Here is a 20,987-nt window from a genome sequence, read left to right as displayed (position 1 = left end):
TACATGTCCATGAACAGACTTTCTTGTTCCTTCTCTTCCTAGCTCTCCCGCTGTTATGTGTTCTGTCACAATGTTCTATCAAACTTCTCAAGACTAAAACAACTTGCTATAAAAATCAGCAGACATCCTGCAACCCTTCCCTTCCAAACCCTTTAGCCAAAAGGGCGGTGCAGTTTCCAACTCTATACATATCTTAAGATCTTAAGCCAGGACCAAAAAGTAACAATAAGAGATTCCTCTCTTACACAAAACACTTGCAGTGAAAGATAATTTAAGTTACACCACAATATTATGAATACAACCTTTACAAAGCATGGATGGCACTAGGGCATGAAAAGACTCTGTGATTACTATGATGAACATTCCAGAGAACAGCACCCTCTTGGGTGAGCATTTCTGCTGAAAGTCCCTGTGGAAAAGGACAAAGGGACAGGTGCTGATGTGCAGCAAGGTATGTTAAGTATGCACAACTGGCACTGAGGTCTGTGTATTATACAGTAGCAGTTGTTGCATGGTTGTCCAGCTGTCCTACAAACCAACACAGACATACCAAATTGCTGGCATTCATCTGCTGCACTCAAGCTGACCCCAACCTCCTCGGTTCCGGGTTTGTTAAGACAAAAGTGGGGGGGAAGTCTTGGAATCAGAATTAAAGCTAACTGCCTGAGGCACAGAACTACATGGGATGTCACAACTGTTGAACAGCATCAACTATGGTCCCATCAGAATGCTGGTATTGTTTAGTCACCTAAAAGCCCTTTCCTGAAGCAAATATTAATGCCCCAACCAACCATCCTCAGCCATCTGACAGTAAAAGTTAGGAACCACCAGCCTAGCACACGGCAGTGCAATTTATTAACAGCCATAGAAGCAGCAGACAGAACCTAATGCAATGCTGCTATGAAACTTTTGCTGGAACAAATCTGGCAAACCATATTTATATTTGATGTCAGTTCCTCTTCCAGGCCAGTACATTAAAAAACAGAATTAAAATGAAGAACTCTAAAAAAGAAAGGCAGGAACCTGACGCACCTTCAGGACTGTTCACTCAAGAAAGCATCTGATGATCATTAACATGAACTACCAGTTCACAAAACACAGCTTCAGCAAGGCACTCTGAGCTACTCTCACATCTGGCTTACAGCAGCAAAAACTAGGAATGCTTTTCAGGAACTCATCACAAAACCCCAAAAGCACAAAATACAAACTATTCAAAGAAACTAAGCTTTAGATGACTGAAAAAGACACTTGGAGAAGCTGCTGTTGTACTGAAGGTTAAAATGTCAGCTTGATTAAGGCAACTGAAAATCCATTGCACTGGAGCTCCTTCTGCAGCCCCTACTCCCAAGTTTAAAAGTAGAACTGCCATCCCTTCTGGGAGCTGCAGGAAGTACACTTTGATTCCTCCTATTTCTCTCAAATGGAGCCTGCTAGCACAGAACATCGTACAGATCAAAGAAGTGACACAAGTGAAAGTAGGAAGACAAACCTTGTAATTCATCAGTGACTTACAATCCATTACAGAAATTAGTATTAACTTGATATGATTCTGAAGGTAACAAATGATTAAGTTAATTTAGTAGACATCAGAGGTAGTTGCTTAACACCAACTCCAACCATGTCCTACACAAGGCCAAGAGACTAATTCCAGCTGCTCAGACAGCAAGCAGAGAAACAAACCAAGGTTTCCAAGATTGCCACAAATGCAAGACATGTGATAGAAGCAACATTTTGGGCAGGTATTCAACTTCCCAGAAGTACCCTTTACTTAAAATGTCTAATGCTTTGCTTGAGAAACGTGTTTTGCCAGATTTGTCTAACACAGGATTCCTGAGTCACATTCAGACTGTTTAGGTGTGCCTGTGGAGTATCCCTGACTACCTAAAGATGCACCTGTGTAGAAGAGCTCCAATGAACACCACAAAACCACAGAATTAACTACACTGGAAAAGATCCTTGAGATCATGAAGTCCATGCCCTCACACGTCCTCATCAACTAAAGCATGGCACTGAGTGCCACATCCAGTCTGTTTTTAAACACCTCCAGGACCGTGACTCAACCACCTCCCTGGGCAGACCACCCCAGTGCCCAATCACTCTTTCAGTGAAGAATTTTTTCCACATGTCCAACCTACAATTCCCCTGATGCAGCTTAATACTGTGGCCTCTTGGCCTGCCTGGGAGAAGAGGCTGACTCACACCTGACTACACCCTCCTTTCAGGAGAGTGCAAAGGTCCCCCCAGAGCCTCCTTTTCCCCAGGTTAAACACCCCCAGCTCCATCAGGCACTCCTTCACCAGCCTCCTCTGGACATGTCTGAAGATCACCATGTCCCTCCTGAGCTGAGGGCCCAGAACTGGACACAGCACTCACGGTGCAGCCCGAGCACAGGGGCAGCAGCACTGCCTGCTCCTGCTGCCCACACCACTCCTGAGCCAGGCCAGGAGCCAGTGGCCTTCTTGGCCACCTGGAGCCTCTGCTGGCTCATGTCCAGCTGCTGTCCAGCAGCACCCCAGGGCCCTTTCTGCCCGGCCACTGCCCAGCCACTGTCCCCAGCCTGCAGTGCTGCAGGGGATTGTTGTGGCCAAAGCAGAAGAGCTTCTCAGAGAGTGTTTTTGAATGCAATCACTTCTTTTATAAGCTGTTGTTAGTGGTATTGTTGCTGTCACTGTTCAATTTCTTATCTCGTTGCTGTTTACACGTAAATTGTTCTTATCTCAACTGAGCCTTTGTCTCCCTCTCACCAGAGAGGGTGGGGGAAAAGGGAGCAGCTGAGTGAGGTTAAATGTTTCCAGCTGAGTTTAAACCACAACAGTTCAAATGCTTCTGCCATGCTATTAATACCTGACATGAAGGCTAGAAGACTGCAGTCCAAACTGGCTGCTCTTTTTTTAGCACAAGGAGCAACATATTGTCTCAATAACTGTAATGTTTCTATTTATTTATTAAAATACTGACATACTTCAACTCAAAGAGAGGCTAGCCGAAGCCAGAACAAAGGATTCTGCTATGGAAGAAAATTTAAAATACTTAAACTTTTTTTTCCTCCTTAATTTTTAAGACTTCATTTTAAACTCTTCTTCCCTTTTGTATTATTTTTAACTTTAGACTACCAGAGGTAAATACAGTCTAGTGCACTGTTAATGACACAGATAAAATACCTACAAGTACTTAATGGCACCACTAACGGGGAAAAAATTCAGAGTAGAGGAAGAATTTACTATAAGACATTAGAAAGACTATATTACATAAAGTGACACTAGCACCTCCTGTTCCTCACCTCTCAGCAGTTTCTGAATCAAGATCTGATTTCCATAGTCTAAACACAAAGTGCCTCCCAACCTACAGTTAACACTCCACACTGTCCTTCCACATGAATCCTTTATGCCTCTGAAAAGTATGGACATACTCAATTCCTCCCTGTGAAGAGTTCAGGGAAACATTTAAAAGCATAGAGTTATGAGAAACAAAGCATCTCAGGAAGAAAAATTTCTGTATTTTTATGATCAAAAAAGGAAATAATTATTTTTAAAAATGGAGTTTCAAAATATTCAAACTCATGGATAGTACAGTCCAAGCAGAGATGCATTGGTTGTACAATTGAACACATTATTCAAAATGCCAGTGAGACAGTTTCATAATAAATATTATTTAGCAAGATATGAATCAATACAATTTAAAATGCAACTCTTCTGTCTTCAAGTCACTGCTTACCCACCAAAACTGCCCCAAGTAATTTCTGAACAACCACACATTATCTCTAAAAACACACTCTTACCTTCCTCAGTTTCTACTGGTTGCTGGGACAGAATTTTAAGAAGAACTGGATTTTTCCATACCCCTTCCCTTGTGATATCCACCAATATTTGGAGGTTGTTATTCCCAAATTCCAGTAAAGCATCATGTGAATCCTATAAAATGTAAAAAAGAGTCATTAAAAGTCTCAGCTAAATATTAAAGCCAATGTAATTTTACATTATCTATCCTAGTATTTCACTACATGCTAATACTTTCACACTATTCCTCTCAGTCATTCCTGCTTTGACAAGTTTGCATTGGGATTTTAATAGTCCAATGTCGTTTCACTTCTCTAATCCTACTGCAAAACGTTCCAATTTCAGACTACTGAGCTGACTGAAATGGCTTAAATCAAAAAGCCTATTCTGCAGCTGTAACTCTTCTGCAATTTTTATGGTTCTTCATGTACATGTGTATATATATTGTATAAAATACAAAGGAATTGTATGAAAGACAAAGGATGATTTTGTATCAAAGCATATAGTGCTATTGAAAAACTCAGAAGAAAGATTAGATGTTTAAAATTAGTAACACAATGGTAAGAATCTAAAATTGTACATTTAGTGTTTACACTAAAGATGAGCCAGTCAATTCACTCTCAGAGTCATGAAAGCCATCAGTCATTAGTTGAAAAATGCCATGGGATATTCCATCATTAAGATGAAAACTTTCTTCTACTGGAAATTAAGATGCAAACTTCTTAGAAACTAATCTATGTCCAGTGCATTTACTCTAAGATCCAGGGATTTCTGATCCCAGCACATTTGATGCTGTGAAGCTGACCCAGAGACTCCCCGTGATCAGCAGGTCTCCAGCTGAGGTTCACCCACAAAACCTCTACACACAGCACATGGCTCAGAGTGATCAGGGCCCTACTGCTTTGAACTCTGGAAATCTGAGGAGTAAAGGAGGAATTTAAAAAAGACATTACACATGGGAAGAATCTAGAGTCTAACACAGAAAAGAAGGTAGCTTGAAATAAATTCCAGGCATTTCATGTCCCCAGTAGAGAAACAGATGCAGGGTGACTTGAACTGAAAGCATTAAATATCATCTTTCAGAACTTGCTAATGCTGACAAATAAAGCCAACTAACTGTAAGCAATTTGTGGCTACACCTTCAGTAAAAAGGCTTCTCACAGCAGATCTTAAGTTCAATATGTGGCAATGCCCCCTCCTTCTGCTGAGCTGTGTTTCAAGCTGCTTGTATTTTTAACGCAATCTTTAACCTCAGGCTTGCTTTTGATAGTCTCTGTTGTCCCCTTTAGATACAATGGAGAAAGGTTTCCAGTGACCTGAAAAAATCACCAAGAGTGAGAAACCCAGGGGAATTACAGGCCAGTCAGCATAGCCTGACCCCAAAAAGAACACGGGACAAATTCTCCTGGAAACTACATCCAGTAATCTGACTACATTCTGTGATAAGCTACACATGACATTAGTCATACTTGGCAAGGCTTCTGACAATCTCCCACAGTATCTTGAAAACAAAATTGTTAAAATAAGGAAAACGGGACAAAATACAGGTAAAAAAACCAGCTCAATAGCCAGACTTAAAAGGCTGGTGACAAACTGTACAAACCCAACTGGCAGCTGTCTCCCAGTAGCACTTCTCAGGGTCAACAGTGAGTTGGTATTTTGAACACATTTATTGTCTGAATAACAGGACAAAGCAGATTCATTCCCTGCCAGCCCACAGGTCATACAGAACCAGGAGAGCAGCTGACACTGCTGGGCAGGCTGCCATTAGGGCATTCAACAGGCTGCAGAACACTGGCAGGGACTCAGTGAAGCTCAACACAGGCAAATGGAAGGGCTGCACATGGTACAGCCCCAAGCAGCAGAACAGGTTGGTCACCAGCTGCCTAGGTCCCAGTTTGGCACCACAGGTCTCTAGGGTCTGTAATTTAGGTGTAGGTCAGCAGTGAGCTCTTACTGCAAACAAGGCTAGCTATGCTGAGCAGTCTCAAACAGAGCATGAATGACCAAGAGATTCCTGAAATGTTTATTCCCGTTTGGCACTTTTGAAATTCCACTGCAGTACAACACCTAGCTGGCAACTATTGTCCTGTACAATTCATTTGCCACAGTAACCCACGTTCAGCAAAGACCACCAAGTGAGAAGGAAGGGTGAAAATGAAAATATTAGAGCTGTCTTTATCTTCCCTGTATTGCCAGAAGGTAGCTGGAGCTGTCTAGCAAGGGAGTCACAGGAAAGGAAATTCTCTAAGTGTGTGTGCAGGAAGTGCTTCCATATGTAAACATTCATTTTGAAAGGACTAATGAAAGTTTGTGCATTTTCCATTTCTTAAAGATGACATGTGGTGGGGGCAGGACCCTAAGCAATCTGATTTAAGAAAGCCCTCTTACTCTGAGTGAAGAGATGGATCAGATAACTAAGCTTTCTTCCAGCAAACTCATGTCTCTGCCACAACAGAAACCTTCCCAGAGCTGCAGATTGAACACACTGAAATTTCAAACTATGTCTGGAAGCACACTTTGTGGAAGTCAGTGCTTCTGCCCTATATGAGTATTTTTCCAACTGCAAGAAAAAAACTAAACCAACATCAGACTGAGCAAAAAACCACACATTACGAGTTCTTTCCAAATGCAGAACTATACTGCAGACTTCCACCTTCTAAGTACCATAAAATTAGAAGTCTCATAGCTGAATGCAACCATCAAGCAGTTTTGGTAATTTTAACAATCTCATCTTCCTTAGCAGTATGAAAGATTTTCTATAGATATTGCCCCAAAGTTAATTTTAGCTTTAGATAACTGTTGTAACTGTGTTCCAACTGTCAGCTCATAGCAACCTGCTAACTGAAATCATTAAAGACCACGCTATTTCTAAAAGTGATTATAAAGAAAGTAAAACTAGTGAGTTATTGGTAAGACCACCTCAAAAAATCAGGTGTTGGTACTGGTAGAGGAGTTGGTGCTAATTGGCAGATGCAAAGACAGCCAAGTAGGATGCTTGCAATGACTGATTTCTGGTCTTGAGCCTGAAATGCTACTCACAAGGTTAAAAGTAATTTTGGAATGTCACACCTGCACCCTAAAGACACAAGGGACTTTATATGCTCTTGACCAGAGCTCAAACTGCTCTCAGCTATCAGCATTGAGAGACTGACACATGAAGATTTCAGGCTGTGTTTAAGCATTTGAGAACATCACTTAAGCAATCCTTAGGCTCAGACAGCTGTTCTTCCTCTTAAGTCTTTGCTTCCACTGCATGCTGGAACAGTGAACAAAACTCACCACAAAGACTCTTAGGGAAGAAGTGGATTTTTTTTGTTTTGCTTTTTAAAACTAAAACATGATCAATTCCCCACTTTACACTGAGCTAAATGGCATGCCAATGGAACCAGCCAGGTGAATGACACACAATGCTTAACACAATGCTACTGTCAAAAGATGCTCAAGTTGTAGCAGCCTCAGGACAGCTTTAAAAACACCACTGGAAAACAACAAACATCTAAATTTCCATCCATGAAACACCTAATAACAGGCCAGTTTCTGTAACTGATAGTTACTTCCTATGGGAAGTCTATGTATATTATCTTCAGTCTTGAGGATGATTAAGAAAACAGCTACAGATGTGCAGGTAGACAAGATACTGGATGTCACCTAAAGAAATCAATAGAAGCCCATTTCAACAACCTCTACTTCAGGCCTTTCCCAACTACATGTCACACAGCATTAAGTCTTTTCAACACAACAGGTTGCCAGAGCATCCATGATGCATTCCCTTCCCTCACACTAATGTTACAGCATTAATCTCAGTCTCAACTATAGATCAGGTCAAAGACTAACTCCAAAAAACTGTCAGCATTTAAGAGTCTACGTGTTCAAACTTCACCTTGAAGACTGAACTCGATGAGATTTAATCAGCTTTATTCAGCACAGCTGTTATGCCCTAGAAAGGGGTGGAACTACCAACCAAAGCACTGAGGAGCTAGAAGCCACGGCTCAAAACCAGCCAGAGTGGCCCACTCATCTGCCAGCACTCCTGGAATGACATGGCTGACAAAAAAAATTTAAAATCACATAACCTGGACACAGGTTAGCTACTAAAAATACCACTGTCCCTCAGATATGACATTCAATGATCCAGACATCCAACATAAACAATGTCTTCCCAAGAGCAACTGTTCCCTAAGCTGAGGGCTTCAGGATGCAGTACAGAGCCAGCAGAGCCCAGCTATGGGGATCCATCACATTTCAGCACCTCTGTGGGCTGAAAGGACCTAAGAAGGTGAGAAAGAAAGGACTTTTGATACAAGCAAGCTGATTTGCTGAGTCAGCACAGTGTGTGAGATTCAGGGTATCAATATCAAAATAGCAAATATAAAATTCACCAACATATGTAGCATAAGAATTAACTACTGTCAGTACACTCCGCTTTCACTACAGTGCTTAGCTGAACCATATTGGACCTGCTGAAGAATATAAAACTAATATTAATGGAAATATATGCAAAAATCTGTTATGAATACATCCAAAGTCCTTGAAGAAACTTAATGCAACATTTACATATACAGATCCCACCAAGTTACAACACCATAAACAGGTTCTAAAGAGCAGGACATAAAACATTTCATTCTAGATGAAGTCAGGAAAGAATAATACAGTAAGAGTCTATGGACAAAGTTCAAAAGAAAAGACAAGCCTTGAAACAGTTTACTGAAGACATCAGGATTTTTCACTCCTGGCAGTTTAGAGTGATCAGCATCTACTACAGCTTCACAGAAGTTTTTGGCTTCTGCTCTCCTCAACTCACAGTTTTTCTAAATAAAGCAATGATGCTCTTTGTAAGGCTTGAAGGGGAACCCTTTTCCACAACCCATATTCAATACTCAGAACAACACATCTCTACTCCCACTGAGGATGTTTTTGAATGCATGGTTTTACCTTCTTCACCTGACTAGATGATATCGATCCACACAGTACTCCTCCCCTGAGCTCCTCCCCCAGATTAACAGAGTTTACTTGTATCAAAAGCTGTATTGTAATTCTGCCCCAATCCTTTCACTCATGTTTCACAGCATTCCCTCACTTGTGTCTGCATCTTTTTGCTTGCTGCTACTGAATAAATCCATGCTGAGACTCCTGCCGTACAATCTCACATCTTGTTTTCATTTTGCCCAAACTGCCTCTGATCTTGCTTAGGGATGAGGAAAACTGGACTCATGGGTGACTGCAGGACATAGCTGCTGTTATTTAGGACACCAGAACAAACAGGTTCAGACACCAAATAAAGATTTTGACTGCATTTTGTGTGTCCAGTATCAGCTGGACATCAGTGACACTCCACTTTCAGGTCTAAGACAGTCTCCACACCTTGATGTTTTGAAATGCAAGCCCTCACTCACCTTTCACATTCCTGGGATGAAAATTTATTTGAAATTTCACTGACTCCCATTACCTGTGTAGACTACAGAGCAACAACTACTGCAGGCAGATCCAAAAAATACCTCCCATATTAGGAGTTACAGTCCTCTGAAGCCATGCTTGTCTGTTTTACTAGGAAAGCAATAAGCACATTTACATCCATCAGTCTTGGACATGTGCTAACATAGCATTCTGCAGTGCTTTCCTAATGGATTTGCCTGGAGATCATCACATCACACAGTCACACACAGGTTTTAAACCTACAAGACAGCCTACAAGTGATTCCTGTCTGAAGGTCCCTATTGCCCTTCTTATGACTTACATACTCCTTCTGTGGTGACAAGTGGGTTCCTACTGTACTCCAAGGCAGGGTACAAGCATTGTCATTCTCATACTTCTGCCAGAGAGCTACCTCAAAATCTTATTAGAAACACCTGTTTGTAAAAGTCCACAAACCTCTTCAGCAAGTTTTCAGAACATCACCATGTTTAATCAGTTCACTATCTGAACTATGGGGAGCATTAGGTGAGTGCTAAACTTGGAAGCCGTAGCTTCAAAAAGTCATTACAAAAGCCAAGTATATATTACTACTCCTGGCAGCAGCACCTCTTGAATTCTCCCTTAGTTCTAAAAGTTGACATGAGAGATCTGAGCTTGTGTCACCCTTTGTAGAACCCCAGAAGAGAAGGGCTCACATGTATGTCTCAAATACTGACAGTGAGATGCTGAGGACCCAACCAAGGATTGTTAGTAATGACACACAAGGATTGCTGCTAATAACACATTGCGAGAAAGAACAAAATGGGGCTGGAAAAGTTATCTTAACCCTTCATCCAATCCCCCCTGCTGTGTGCCTACAGAGTAGGTAAAGCACTAATACACCAATTTCCATGCCAAGCATGTAATTTACTAATAAAATTTTGGTTTTGTGCATCCTCTACCTTCTGTAGATTCTTAAGGCCACAAGGGTTTACAAATCTTGGATACTCTGTCCCTCTTAAGAGTGGAACATCACACCCTTCAGCCACTGGAATTTAACAGCTCCCTTCCAATATATTCAGCATAAATAGAGCCATCTCATCAGACTAAAAATCTGCTCTATTGATAGACATATCAAAGTCTGATTGCTCATTTCAAAATCCTAGAAATGCACAGATCTGTTACATCACAGAAATCACTAAACTTGGTAACAAGAATTCTCCTTGCAGATCCCTCCAATTAAAAGCTAGCAACTTTTAGAGCTGCACTGTAACTCTGCTATAATGAAAAAAAGCCTGTATATGCCCTCCTATATTCCAAAAATCTTTTTTCAGGTCCAGGCCATCTCAGCTACAAACATATTTGCCTTTTAGTGTAAGGTAAGATCACAGGGCTTAGGGGAGACCTTATCCCCATCTTCCAGTATTTAATGGGTAGCTACAAAAATCGATGGATACTCCCTTTTTACAAGAACTCACATGGAAAAGACATGGGGTATTAGGTACAAGTTACTCCTGGGGAAATTCTGATTGGACAACCAAGGAAATTTTTCATAATGAGAAGATTCAGCCACTTATAGTCTCCCCAGGGAAGTGGTGTATTCTCCAACGTTGGACAATTTAAAGATTTAGACAGACAGAGTGATGGGCTATCTTGTCTAGACCCTGCCTTTGTCCAAGAAAGGTTGGAGCAGAGGACCCCTGAGGTCCTTTCAACCTGGTACTCTGTGATTCTGATTCACTCCTCTTTACCCTAACTGACTGTATCAGTAAATTAGAGTTACTTTGGAAACACTAAGTTTCAGCATCTTGCATACATGGAAAAGACATGGGGTATTGGGTACAAGTTACTCCTGGGGAAATTCTGATTGGACAACCAAGGAAATTTTTCATAATGAGAAGATTCAGCCACTTATAGTCTCCCCAGGGAAGTGGTGTATTCTCCAACGTTGGACAATTTAATTAGACAGACAGAGTGATGGGCTATCTTGTCTAGACCCTGCCTTTGTCCAAGAAAGGTTGGAGCAGAGGACCCCTGAGGTCCTTTCAACCTGGTACTCTGTGATTCTGATTCACTCCTCTTTACCCTAACTGACTGTATCAGTAAATTAGAGTTACTTTGGAAACACTAAGTTTCAGCATCTTGCATCAGCCCTAACATAAAAGATGAAACTGGGGCTGACCACCCTTATCTGTGGCATCCTCACAAACAATGGGGTTGAGAGCACAGACCTAGCCTTTGGCCAACAGCCAAACAGACAGCATAGCTGGGCACTATCAAAATGAGCTGCTACACCCTCCAACCTGGCTCTGGAGTGCTGCAATGTCCATTGTGCTCTGTTACAGTCACTAAGGGAGTCATAGGACCTATCTTTGTCACCACTAAAGCAGTAAGATTTAAGCTATTCAAACTGCAGTAGGACCTATGCAGTCAAAAGAAAAGACAGATCTTTGTCACCACTAAAGCAGTAAGATTTAAGCCATTCAAACTGCATTTCTTTCTATTACCACATGTACATGCCACATACAACTGTTTCATGACAGTAAATATTCCATGATATTTCAGGAAAAGGAGGTTTCTCTACACCTGGACTCAGTCAAGCACAGACCATCTCTGTTCCTTCTGCTACTAGCAGGATTACAAAGCTCTGCCAGACTGCTTCTCTCACTTTAAAATGACAGGTTTATTCACCTTCAGTCTACTGAAAAGTTTTCACACCTCTTGTTTCCTTGACTGCAGGGAAAACAAAAATAGAAGCTCAGTACTAGCATCTTCAGAGCTAATGCAGCAGTAGCCAAGCCTCAGGGACTGAGAAAATCCCCAGTCAAAGGGGTATAAGGTCATGCAATAAAGACAGCTGCAAGGTCTAAGTCACTTCCAACTATTTCCTGCCAGGATCCTCACTTCAGTAATTTATAACTGAGATTAGCTTCCAAATTTACCAGGCACAGCTAAAGCCAGAACAGGCAATAGCAGAAAAAGAGCAGTCCCTGGTCCTGGAAGGGCCCATCAATATGAATACAGCAATACCACTCCTGTCTTTCAGCTCCACAAGGAGCACCAGTTCCTGCAGACAGCTAGGTACTACCTCCAGACTAAAACCCAGAAAACATCTCTTCTTCCTACACAGTCTATATTAGCCATGCTGGTTTGAGTGTAGGAGTGTTGTAGTATGAGCTTATTCCAGCACCACCCATAAAGAAACACTTCTAAAATTCACCTGGACTAAAGACCTGCCCTACCATTTCCATCCCTGGCAAATCAGGTACAGACACTAACCTGCCACTCAGGCCTCATCAAAGCAATGCTTCAAGCTGTTAAATCACTTTATTTAACTCAATCTATCTCTTCTACAAATCATTCAATCGAGACTTACTGAGGTTCTCTTGCTTAAGCTGCCATCAACTGTGTGGTTATAAATATGCTGTTGGCCCTTAAGACTCCCAATACGGCTGCTGCAGTCAGACTTTTGCTGCTCAGAAATTCTTGCTGCCTAGGTAACAGCAATGCAGGACAAGTGGAACTCAGGGGAAGGGTAGAAGAGAAGGAATACAACTGCAGCCTTTTTTTTTTTTTAATATGTAAATTGCAAAAAAGAAATTCAGAACACTTACCTGAATGGATTGATGGAATCCTAACCACACCTCATGTGGTAATTCACTTTCAGGAATTGAAAGCAGTAGCTCAAAACAACTCCTGGAAAAGCAAAAGGCAAGTAAACAAGCTACCTGAACACATTCTCTTGTTACATTAAATAACATTTCTGGCACATACTACTTAGAATTCAGCTAAGTAATGACAGCAACACTGAAACATGTTAGATTGTGCAAATCAATTAAAGGCCTGAAACAGCCTGTAAATCAGGCATGATGCATCATATGGAAACAGTGCTCCTTTTACTACATGCAACCTCTCTAATTTGAGATTGCAGCTACTCTTATCATAAAGCTAGTCCATTCAATGTAGCTCAGGAACACTGCATCACAGAATTCTGTTCTTTCTTCTCAAGGGAAACCTAGTAATCATTCTAAATAAAGCTCACTGGAGTCCAGCATGGTCTCTGCCTAGAGGGAGAATGAAAGCCAGCTTCACCTAACTCAACATTTCAGCACTGACACACGAGAAAAAAAACCCCCAAGAAACAGCTTGACAGAAGACACATGCATTAGCACCAAAATGGATCTGGACAAGATATGTCAAGAGGAGCATCAGCACCTAGAAACACCTTCTGAGCCTTTGATACCAACAGGGAGAGCATTTTAATACCTACAGCACAAACTGCAACCTGCCACAGCAGGACTGCTGCCTGTCTGGTTCTCCAACAGGAGCTATCCAGCCCTGGATTGCCTAAAACCCTACTGAACAATTAGACCCAGTCAAACTGAAAGTGCTAACGATGACACTCTGCCTAGAGATTCACAAGACTTACAGCAGAAGTGTTTTCATAAATGGTGACAATATAAGGAAAGAAAACCAATCTAGGACAAAAAAGCACTATAAGCTTTTTCATAAGCTACATCTACACTGTTAGATAGTTTCAACTCTTGCTACTTTTTCTTCAAAACATCCTCTCTCAAATATTAAATAGAAGAATGATAGGGCAACACATTGCATCTTATGACAGACAGAAGAACTGAGCTTGGGGAAGTGGAAAAGGAAGAGATGACCAGGGAGCAAACACGAGTTTCAGATTTGCTTAGTACTCAAAAAGAATGTCCATCTTCCTCCTAACACATTTAACAGGTACCTACCAAATGCTATACATACTCAGTTTTTAACCAGATTCAGTAGCCATATACATCAACAGGACCAAATGGATGAATATTCTTAATAAAATAACCAGGACTTTGTTTTGCCTTCTAGTCCAACTTGGCAGTACAAGCTAATTCACCAGCCCGAATGTTTAGACCCAGGTGGTTGCTAACAGACTATCAAAACCAACTTCATGAAACACCTGAACTCTATTTTAACATAAAAACCAATAAAACTTTAAAAACCCAACAAAACAACAACAAGAAAACCAACAACAAATGAAAAATCAACAACAAACCAACCAACCAAGAAAATCCCTAGGTATGTGTTCTGTTTTCATCCAAGTCACACAGACTCTACACCCAGTAGCACATTTGCAAACTTCATGGTCAATGTGCTTTTATAAAGTCTTTTGATGCACACCTCACTTTCAGACTGAGTCAATCCTACCTATGTCCACTTGCAATTCCAAGAATTACATTTTCTAGAACATTTCTTTTTCATATCTATGATATTGGCTGTGTAATATAATAGACTTGAACAAAATGACAAAGCAAGCTTTTAAACATCATTTTTCTAAACTTAAGCATAAAGTTGCTACTTGGACAGTGAAAAAATCTGCAATTACATTTTCAAAGCATTGTGTACACAGGGTGAGATAGTCTAGGAAGACAAGAGGATTTAATTTATGCCTCTAGAGTTACTGTCTGTTGTAGTAACACAGGACTGGTCTGAACCCAAAGGGAAAAGTTCTTTTGCTGCAAGACTTCAAGTCCTCCTCAGGATCCCAGCACAGAAAACTGTGGTCTGGAAGTCACTCCATAGGAAATCTGGAGCTCCAATTATAAGCTATCACATAAAAAAAACCTACAGCACAATTGTGAAAGTAATATCCAGGATATTCCAATCACAATTTCCTTGGCAGAAAAACAATTAGAATTCTAAGTCAATTAACTACATTTTTTGGTAAGAACTGATTCAAACACACAGGTGTATAAAATCTTCCCAGTGCCAAGGGGGACAACACACTATTTAGCTTAATTCTTTCTTTTGGTCCTTATACAATACTTTAAAACACACCTCTGCCCCTGAAATCCCATTTTGCTCTTTATTGTAATGCAGCTAAAGGAGTTTACATGTCATGGCTAGGCTACAAATCAAAATACCAGGGTCATGCCATGAAGTCAAGCCTTTCTAACCCTACTCCACCAGTACCACCACAATGCCTGCCTGTACAAAATCCAATTCTAAACTTCAATCACAATTTTTGTAAATAACTGTAATGGGTACTTGAATGCTTACGTTATTAGAAAAAGATATTACCCACTTCAAATATATATAAAATATATTCAAATACACTATCAACTTCAAAATATCTTTTAAGAAAAGGTGTCTTAGATATAAATTTCTTTATTTTGGAACAAATAACTCTATGCAAAATTCAATATATTATTTGCACATAATTTTTCAGTAATACCTCATTTCAGCTATACCTCATTCACGGAAACTTTTTAATTAAATTTTAAAACCTTTCAGAACTGTGTTGATCTTTAGATTGTATTAGAACACTTTTCTACCCTAATCTTCTCAGAAACACAAAGATGACTCATTATACATTGGATTATCAGCACGAATTGTTCACTTGTTGCCAGGAATTTTCCTGTGCTCATTAAGAGTTGAATTAGCTCTTAATGACAGACAGCAGAGTGGTAAATGCAAGCTAGTGAATCAACCTGCAGCAGTGGATTAGGCTGAGAAGAGCTTTGTGACACAACCAGCTCAGTGTCACCTGTGCCTGCTCACAGAGTGCTGAGGGGAGCAAGCAGACTCCTCCTGGAACAACACCTGCCAGATTCCACAGGTACAGCCCCAAGGTGAGCTACCCCTCCAAGCTTGAGGCAGACTGGGCTGATTGGTTCAATACAGCTTTGCTTCTTAAACCTGATGGCATTCAAATCTCCTTTCACTTTTTATGGTTGAAAAAAAACCCACACAAACACCTTCTCAAAGTTGTCAAAGTGGTAAATTCCCTTTCAGTTCAGTGCCAATGCAGCACACAGGAGAAAGCAGAAAGCAGTTCAACCTCAGTTACTGGCAAACACCATGTGACTTATGACCAAATATTTCTTCTTTTTTAACCTATTTATCTTAGAATCAAATAAACCACTTTCAGATAGAAGTAAAATTTTCATACTGATGGTAACATGACACCTTCCCCCTCACACCAGCCTCAGAAACAAAGCACTTACAGAAGCTTGAGTGAATAACCAGCTTCAAGGGTCTCCTGAGATCCACAAGGATAGCCAGGTAACTAACTGTGAGTGAAAATCTCTGATATGGCTAATTCTTTAGTAATTATTCTACAAAGGCAATACCTTTGGAATAGTGATACTGAGGGGAATGCAGTGTGCTTTGGGGCTGTGAGAATAACCTGTCTAGGTTCCACTTGAGTAGGTAAGTCACTCCCTGGCCAAAAAGAACATTCCTGTTTCCCACCCACAGACACCCCCAATCGTTTGTCACAACTGCAATCTACAAGAGCAACCACTCCAAGCTTTCCTTTGTTTCCTAAGGTTGGACAGTGGACCAACAATAGCTCAGACTGCACGAGCATCATGTTATGGGAGGCACAGTGCCTACATCATGTCAGCTGCACTGTGAACACAGAAAGGACCCCAGCAGGCAGCAGGGGAAACCACAGTATACTGAGTTTTGCTGCTACTGGCTCACCCTGCTGAGAAGGAAGTCAGGAGGAGGAAATTCTTTTCCTCTTCTCCAGGAGGAATGTTGGAAGGGAAGGAGGATTTCAATAGGAAGTAGAGCACTTCTGCTTTGGAACAGCAAGTTTGCTCATTTCACTTCCAGTCAAGGTTCAAGTCTGAAAACACAGTGTGTATGACAGCTGTGGGTAACCCAAATGTCTCCTCAAAAGTCACAATTACATGGGAACAGTATGTTTTCATGTCCCTAACTAGGTAACAGTCTTTCTCCCTCATGGAACCTCAACTTCTATCTTTAATTCCCTGCTCTATCTTCTCTTACGCTCCCTTGGAAACTTATGAAAAACTGTGGGAGAGTTAATTCGGGTATGCAATTATCCTCCTTATCTTCCACCTCACTCTTTGTATTTCTCATTCTTTAGATTCCTTTCAAATGTAATCATTATAAGAAAAGGAGATTTCAGCAAGTCAGCTCTTCTACTGTCCTCTAACACAAAGTTTTCTCAATATACAGGCTACAACAAACTCCTCCCCCTGAAAGCTGGAAAAAAATCATATTAGCAAAAGCAGAATATTCTGATATTTCCCAACAAGAGAAAAGCAAGTTTGATACAGAATTGGGATTTACACCCCAAGATATCTAACAGTGGCAAAATATACAGAAAATAGTCCAAGTAGAGATGCCCTACAAACAAACACTAAATGACAAACTTTTAAAATTACTTAAGTAGGAAACAACAAAATACACAAGCTAATTAATGATAGTATGATGAAGACAATAATACTCAATCCTTAAGGGGACAGTCTGAAAAGCAATGAAGATATTTTGCCAAAAATGTGTATCATGTACCAAGTAAATGCAGTTAAATTCTTAGGTTTCCACTGTAAGAACCTACGACACACTTCTCCTGATTACATGTTTTCAAAAAAACAAAAACCACTCCTAGTTCACATATTTCTAACAACTAAAAAGAAAATAATTCAAGGCATCATAATTGATAATCTGGAGATAATCTGGTTTGAGCTGTTCATTTATATTGCAAGTCAGTCCATTACAAAATAAAGCATTTGCTCAAGGAGTTCACTGCTAAAGTCCATCTTAAAGAGAATACCTGAGTTCAGACCACAAAACAAGTAAGAGACCACTAACAAAAAACCCCAAAAATTGTTCACAGAATCACTTCTATTCTATGATGATCTTCATATTCAAGGTTCTAGATCTTCACCCTCCCTCCTCAGATGAAACCTCACCAGGCAAGGAATGACCAGCACATCACTTTATCCTTCCCAGGTTATACTGATTATACCCCAGTGCACATGAAAGCCCTCAGTCTACACTCTTCAATTACAAAAAGCTGCTTTGCACTTAGGACAGACTTTGAGGAGCTACGAGCTATCCCAATTCAGCTGATGGACTGTAAAATGTTCTCTACTCTGTTCCAGGAATTGCTGTGCTTTAAGTCATGTCTAGTCTGCTTTGCAATCTCACAGCACAACTCAGACTGCCATGAACAAAAATCAGCTTATCCTTTTCAACAAGGATTTCATTCAGAATGCCCCTGCACTAAAGGAGACAGGACACACAGAGCTGCAACTGCAGAGCAAAGGAGACAGGTTTATTAATCCATGTGTGAAAGTCTAATATTGAAGCTTCTGTTTAATGAGTACTACACTAAGCTTCTTCTACAGAAAATAACACTTGCAGAATGTTTTAAGAAAGAACAGAACCTTCCTAATACCTACATGATTATCCAAATACAGAAGAATAAAGAATTTGTCCACATTAATTAAATGCTCAGATACATTTTTGTGGTATAATTAAAAATGTACTAAATGTACTAGATAAATTGCAAATACAGTTGTCAAATCAAGCACTAAACAATTTCAACAGCTTGCCCTTTAATTTATAAAGTGCAATTCTTTTTAAAACAAAAAAAAAATCAATATACCAACTTAAAACTTACAGCACTAGCCTGCCAAGTACCAAAAGAACATCTTCACATTCTGTAGTCAAGTAAGGTCTTGCATTAGCAAAGCTTTGGATGGAGATTCGATACACTTCCAAAAAAGGTAAAATATGTTCCGATGCACCCCGACTGCCAGCATACTGGAGCAGTGTCTGAAACAAAATAATGATCATTAGGAGTTCTTACAACACACTTTTGCTTAAAAACAGATATCAATACACAACATCAGACACATACAGTGGAATCATTCTGCAAGTGAGAGATTTTTACTCTGAAGAAGAATTTAAAGTGACAGCTTTTTACCGCAACGGAAATTCTCCCTTTTATTGAAATATATTTTTATTTTCTTTATTATCTTGATAAAGCTATCAGAATTTCTACTGGGGAGAAAGCCAGATGCAATTGGCAGAAATGCGAGCTATTAAGTAGAAAATTCAGGGAGAAGTCCTACACTTGGCTCTTTTTGTACAACTACCATGGAGACAGAACCATGTATGTAACACTGGAATCTTTATTACTACTGAGAATGCACAAAAAATAGGCAGAAACTCAAGATTAAGAACATTACTACAGATGTAGTGTTTTAAACATCCGTGCATTACTCACACAGCAAACATGAAGGCACCAGACAGGGATCCAAAACCCAGATCAGATCATTATGTAGGCATTTTTCCAACACAATTACCCCAGATTTTACTCCTTGGCCACAGCAATCCCACATTACCTGGGCACGGTACTAAAGCAGCAACATAAAATCCAGCCAGTTTTAACAGAACTCATATCAACACAGGGACAACACTAGTACACCCCAAAGTTTTTAAAAGGTACCCACACTACCACGCTGTGCTAGGAAGTGCAATTTGAGAGCAAGTGGGGCACTGAGCTGAGGACACCCTAGCTCTGCTGACTGCTTGCTTCACAGGTGACAGCCCTTCCCTGCACACCCTCCTGCACTGCAGAGCAGTGATGCTTGTGTACTTACCAGCTCCCTCTGCCTCGTGGTACTCTCCCTAGACTAAACAAGGTAACAGTCTTGGTTAAAGCAGCTGTAAAGGAAAAACCAATGCAAGAGGCTGTGCTTTTTGGAATCCTTAGGGCCAAGACTTGGCCTGCCCAGGGAGGTGGGGCAGTCACCATCCCTAGATGTGTTTAAAAAAAGCCTGGATGTGGCACTCGATGCCAGGGTTTAGTTGAGGTGTTAGGGCATGGGTTGGACTCAATGATCTTTAAGGTCTCTTCCAACCCAGTGATTCTGTGAAGATTGCATGGGGAAAAAAAAGTTCAGAGTGCTTCACCCTACGATTTAGAACAAGTCAAATTGTCCTTACAAGGATGGTGAGGCCATATCAGTTTTCAAATCACTTGAAGTTGTGACTCTGACACAACAAATTTATTTTAACACCTTACAAAAACCCCACATGATCTTATCAGGTGGTCAATGGAAACAGCACACTATGGAACAAACCCTTCTACAAGTTTGCTAAAACCACATGCAGTCCTAACAATGACCAAAACTTACCCTCCATCACAGCAGGAAACAAGTGGCCAGTTCCCAATGTTACATCAGTGATATAACTACACTACACTAGTCCTAGCCTAAAAACAATGCAGACTAGCAGAATCATGTGTTACAGTTAAGAAAAAGAAATCTATAAAAAATACCATCTAAGAATCAGTAATCTGCTGTTCTGTGGATTGTTCTCCAACAATTAATGAATAGAACTTCTGGGTGAATGGAATTTACAAACTTTCCCAAAACCCCACACAATATTAATAGTTATAAAAACTTAAGCTGGGGGCATGGAATTGGAAGTTTGCAGAAATCATCCTTAAGCACAGCACAAATATTATTAGCTGCAGCAGGTAATGGTAATACCAGTCTTCAAGTTTATTGAAGAGATTAATGAATTTGATAATATAACTCATATCACACATTGCTTTGTAGCATTAAATCACATTCAAAGACTGTCAAGCTGCAGTTCCCAAGGAGAGCCAACTGATGACTATCATAAATCAGCTGTTTATAAAGCCAGCAGTAACACTAGCATTACATTGACTAGAGAAACAGATCAAACACACCAATCCCTGCACTTTTCTAAAAATATATCCATCAAAACCAATCTATTTAAAAAGCTAAATTTAGTACTCAATTATTTTGACAGACACTTTGATCACAAACTACCTGGTCTATGTAAACCATAAAACACAGCAGAATACTTTCTAAGATTAAATAAATTTTCTAGTAGACACTGCAGCCTTGCTCAAGTGCAACCTGAGCACTGGGATCAAAGTCTTAAAGCTACCATTAGGAATTCACTGAGTAACTCTTTATGAGAAACTTCTTGTCAAATACATAAACAATGGTTTCAATGTAAAAA

General features: G+C 40.3%; 1 protein-coding gene across 10 annotated transcripts in view; it reads right to left on the bottom strand.

Moving 5' to 3' along the window:
* RLF (RLF zinc finger) overlaps positions 1–20,987 on the bottom strand; it is a 40,626-nt gene that overhangs the window by 16,377 nt on the left and 3,262 nt on the right. For 3 of the 10 annotated variants that reach the window (XM_041417332.1, XM_041417322.1, XM_041417331.1), the window contains exons 2-4: positions 18,607–18,761; positions 12,785–12,866; positions 3,779–3,911 (exon numbers count right to left, since the gene is read on the bottom strand). The exons of 1 other annotated variant lie outside the window; for it this stretch is intronic. In XM_041417332.1, the coding sequence (XP_041273266.1) occupies positions 3,779–3,911; positions 12,785–12,866; positions 18,607–18,761 (370 nt within the window). Of the gene's footprint in view, positions 1–3,778; positions 3,912–12,784; positions 12,867–18,606; positions 18,762–20,987 lie in introns of those variants that run through there. 6 more of the 10 variants (XM_041417324.1, XM_041417328.1, XM_041417325.1 and 3 more) reach the window with 5 other exon arrangements.

This window comes from Onychostruthus taczanowskii, unplaced genomic scaffold (assembly GCF_017590055.1).
Source record: "Onychostruthus taczanowskii isolate IOZ18803 unplaced genomic scaffold, ASM1759005v1 scaffold56, whole genome shotgun sequence".
Lineage (NCBI taxonomy): Eukaryota > Metazoa > Chordata > Aves > Passeriformes > Passeridae > Onychostruthus > Onychostruthus taczanowskii.
This window is presented reverse-complemented; position numbering and strand designations above follow the sequence as displayed.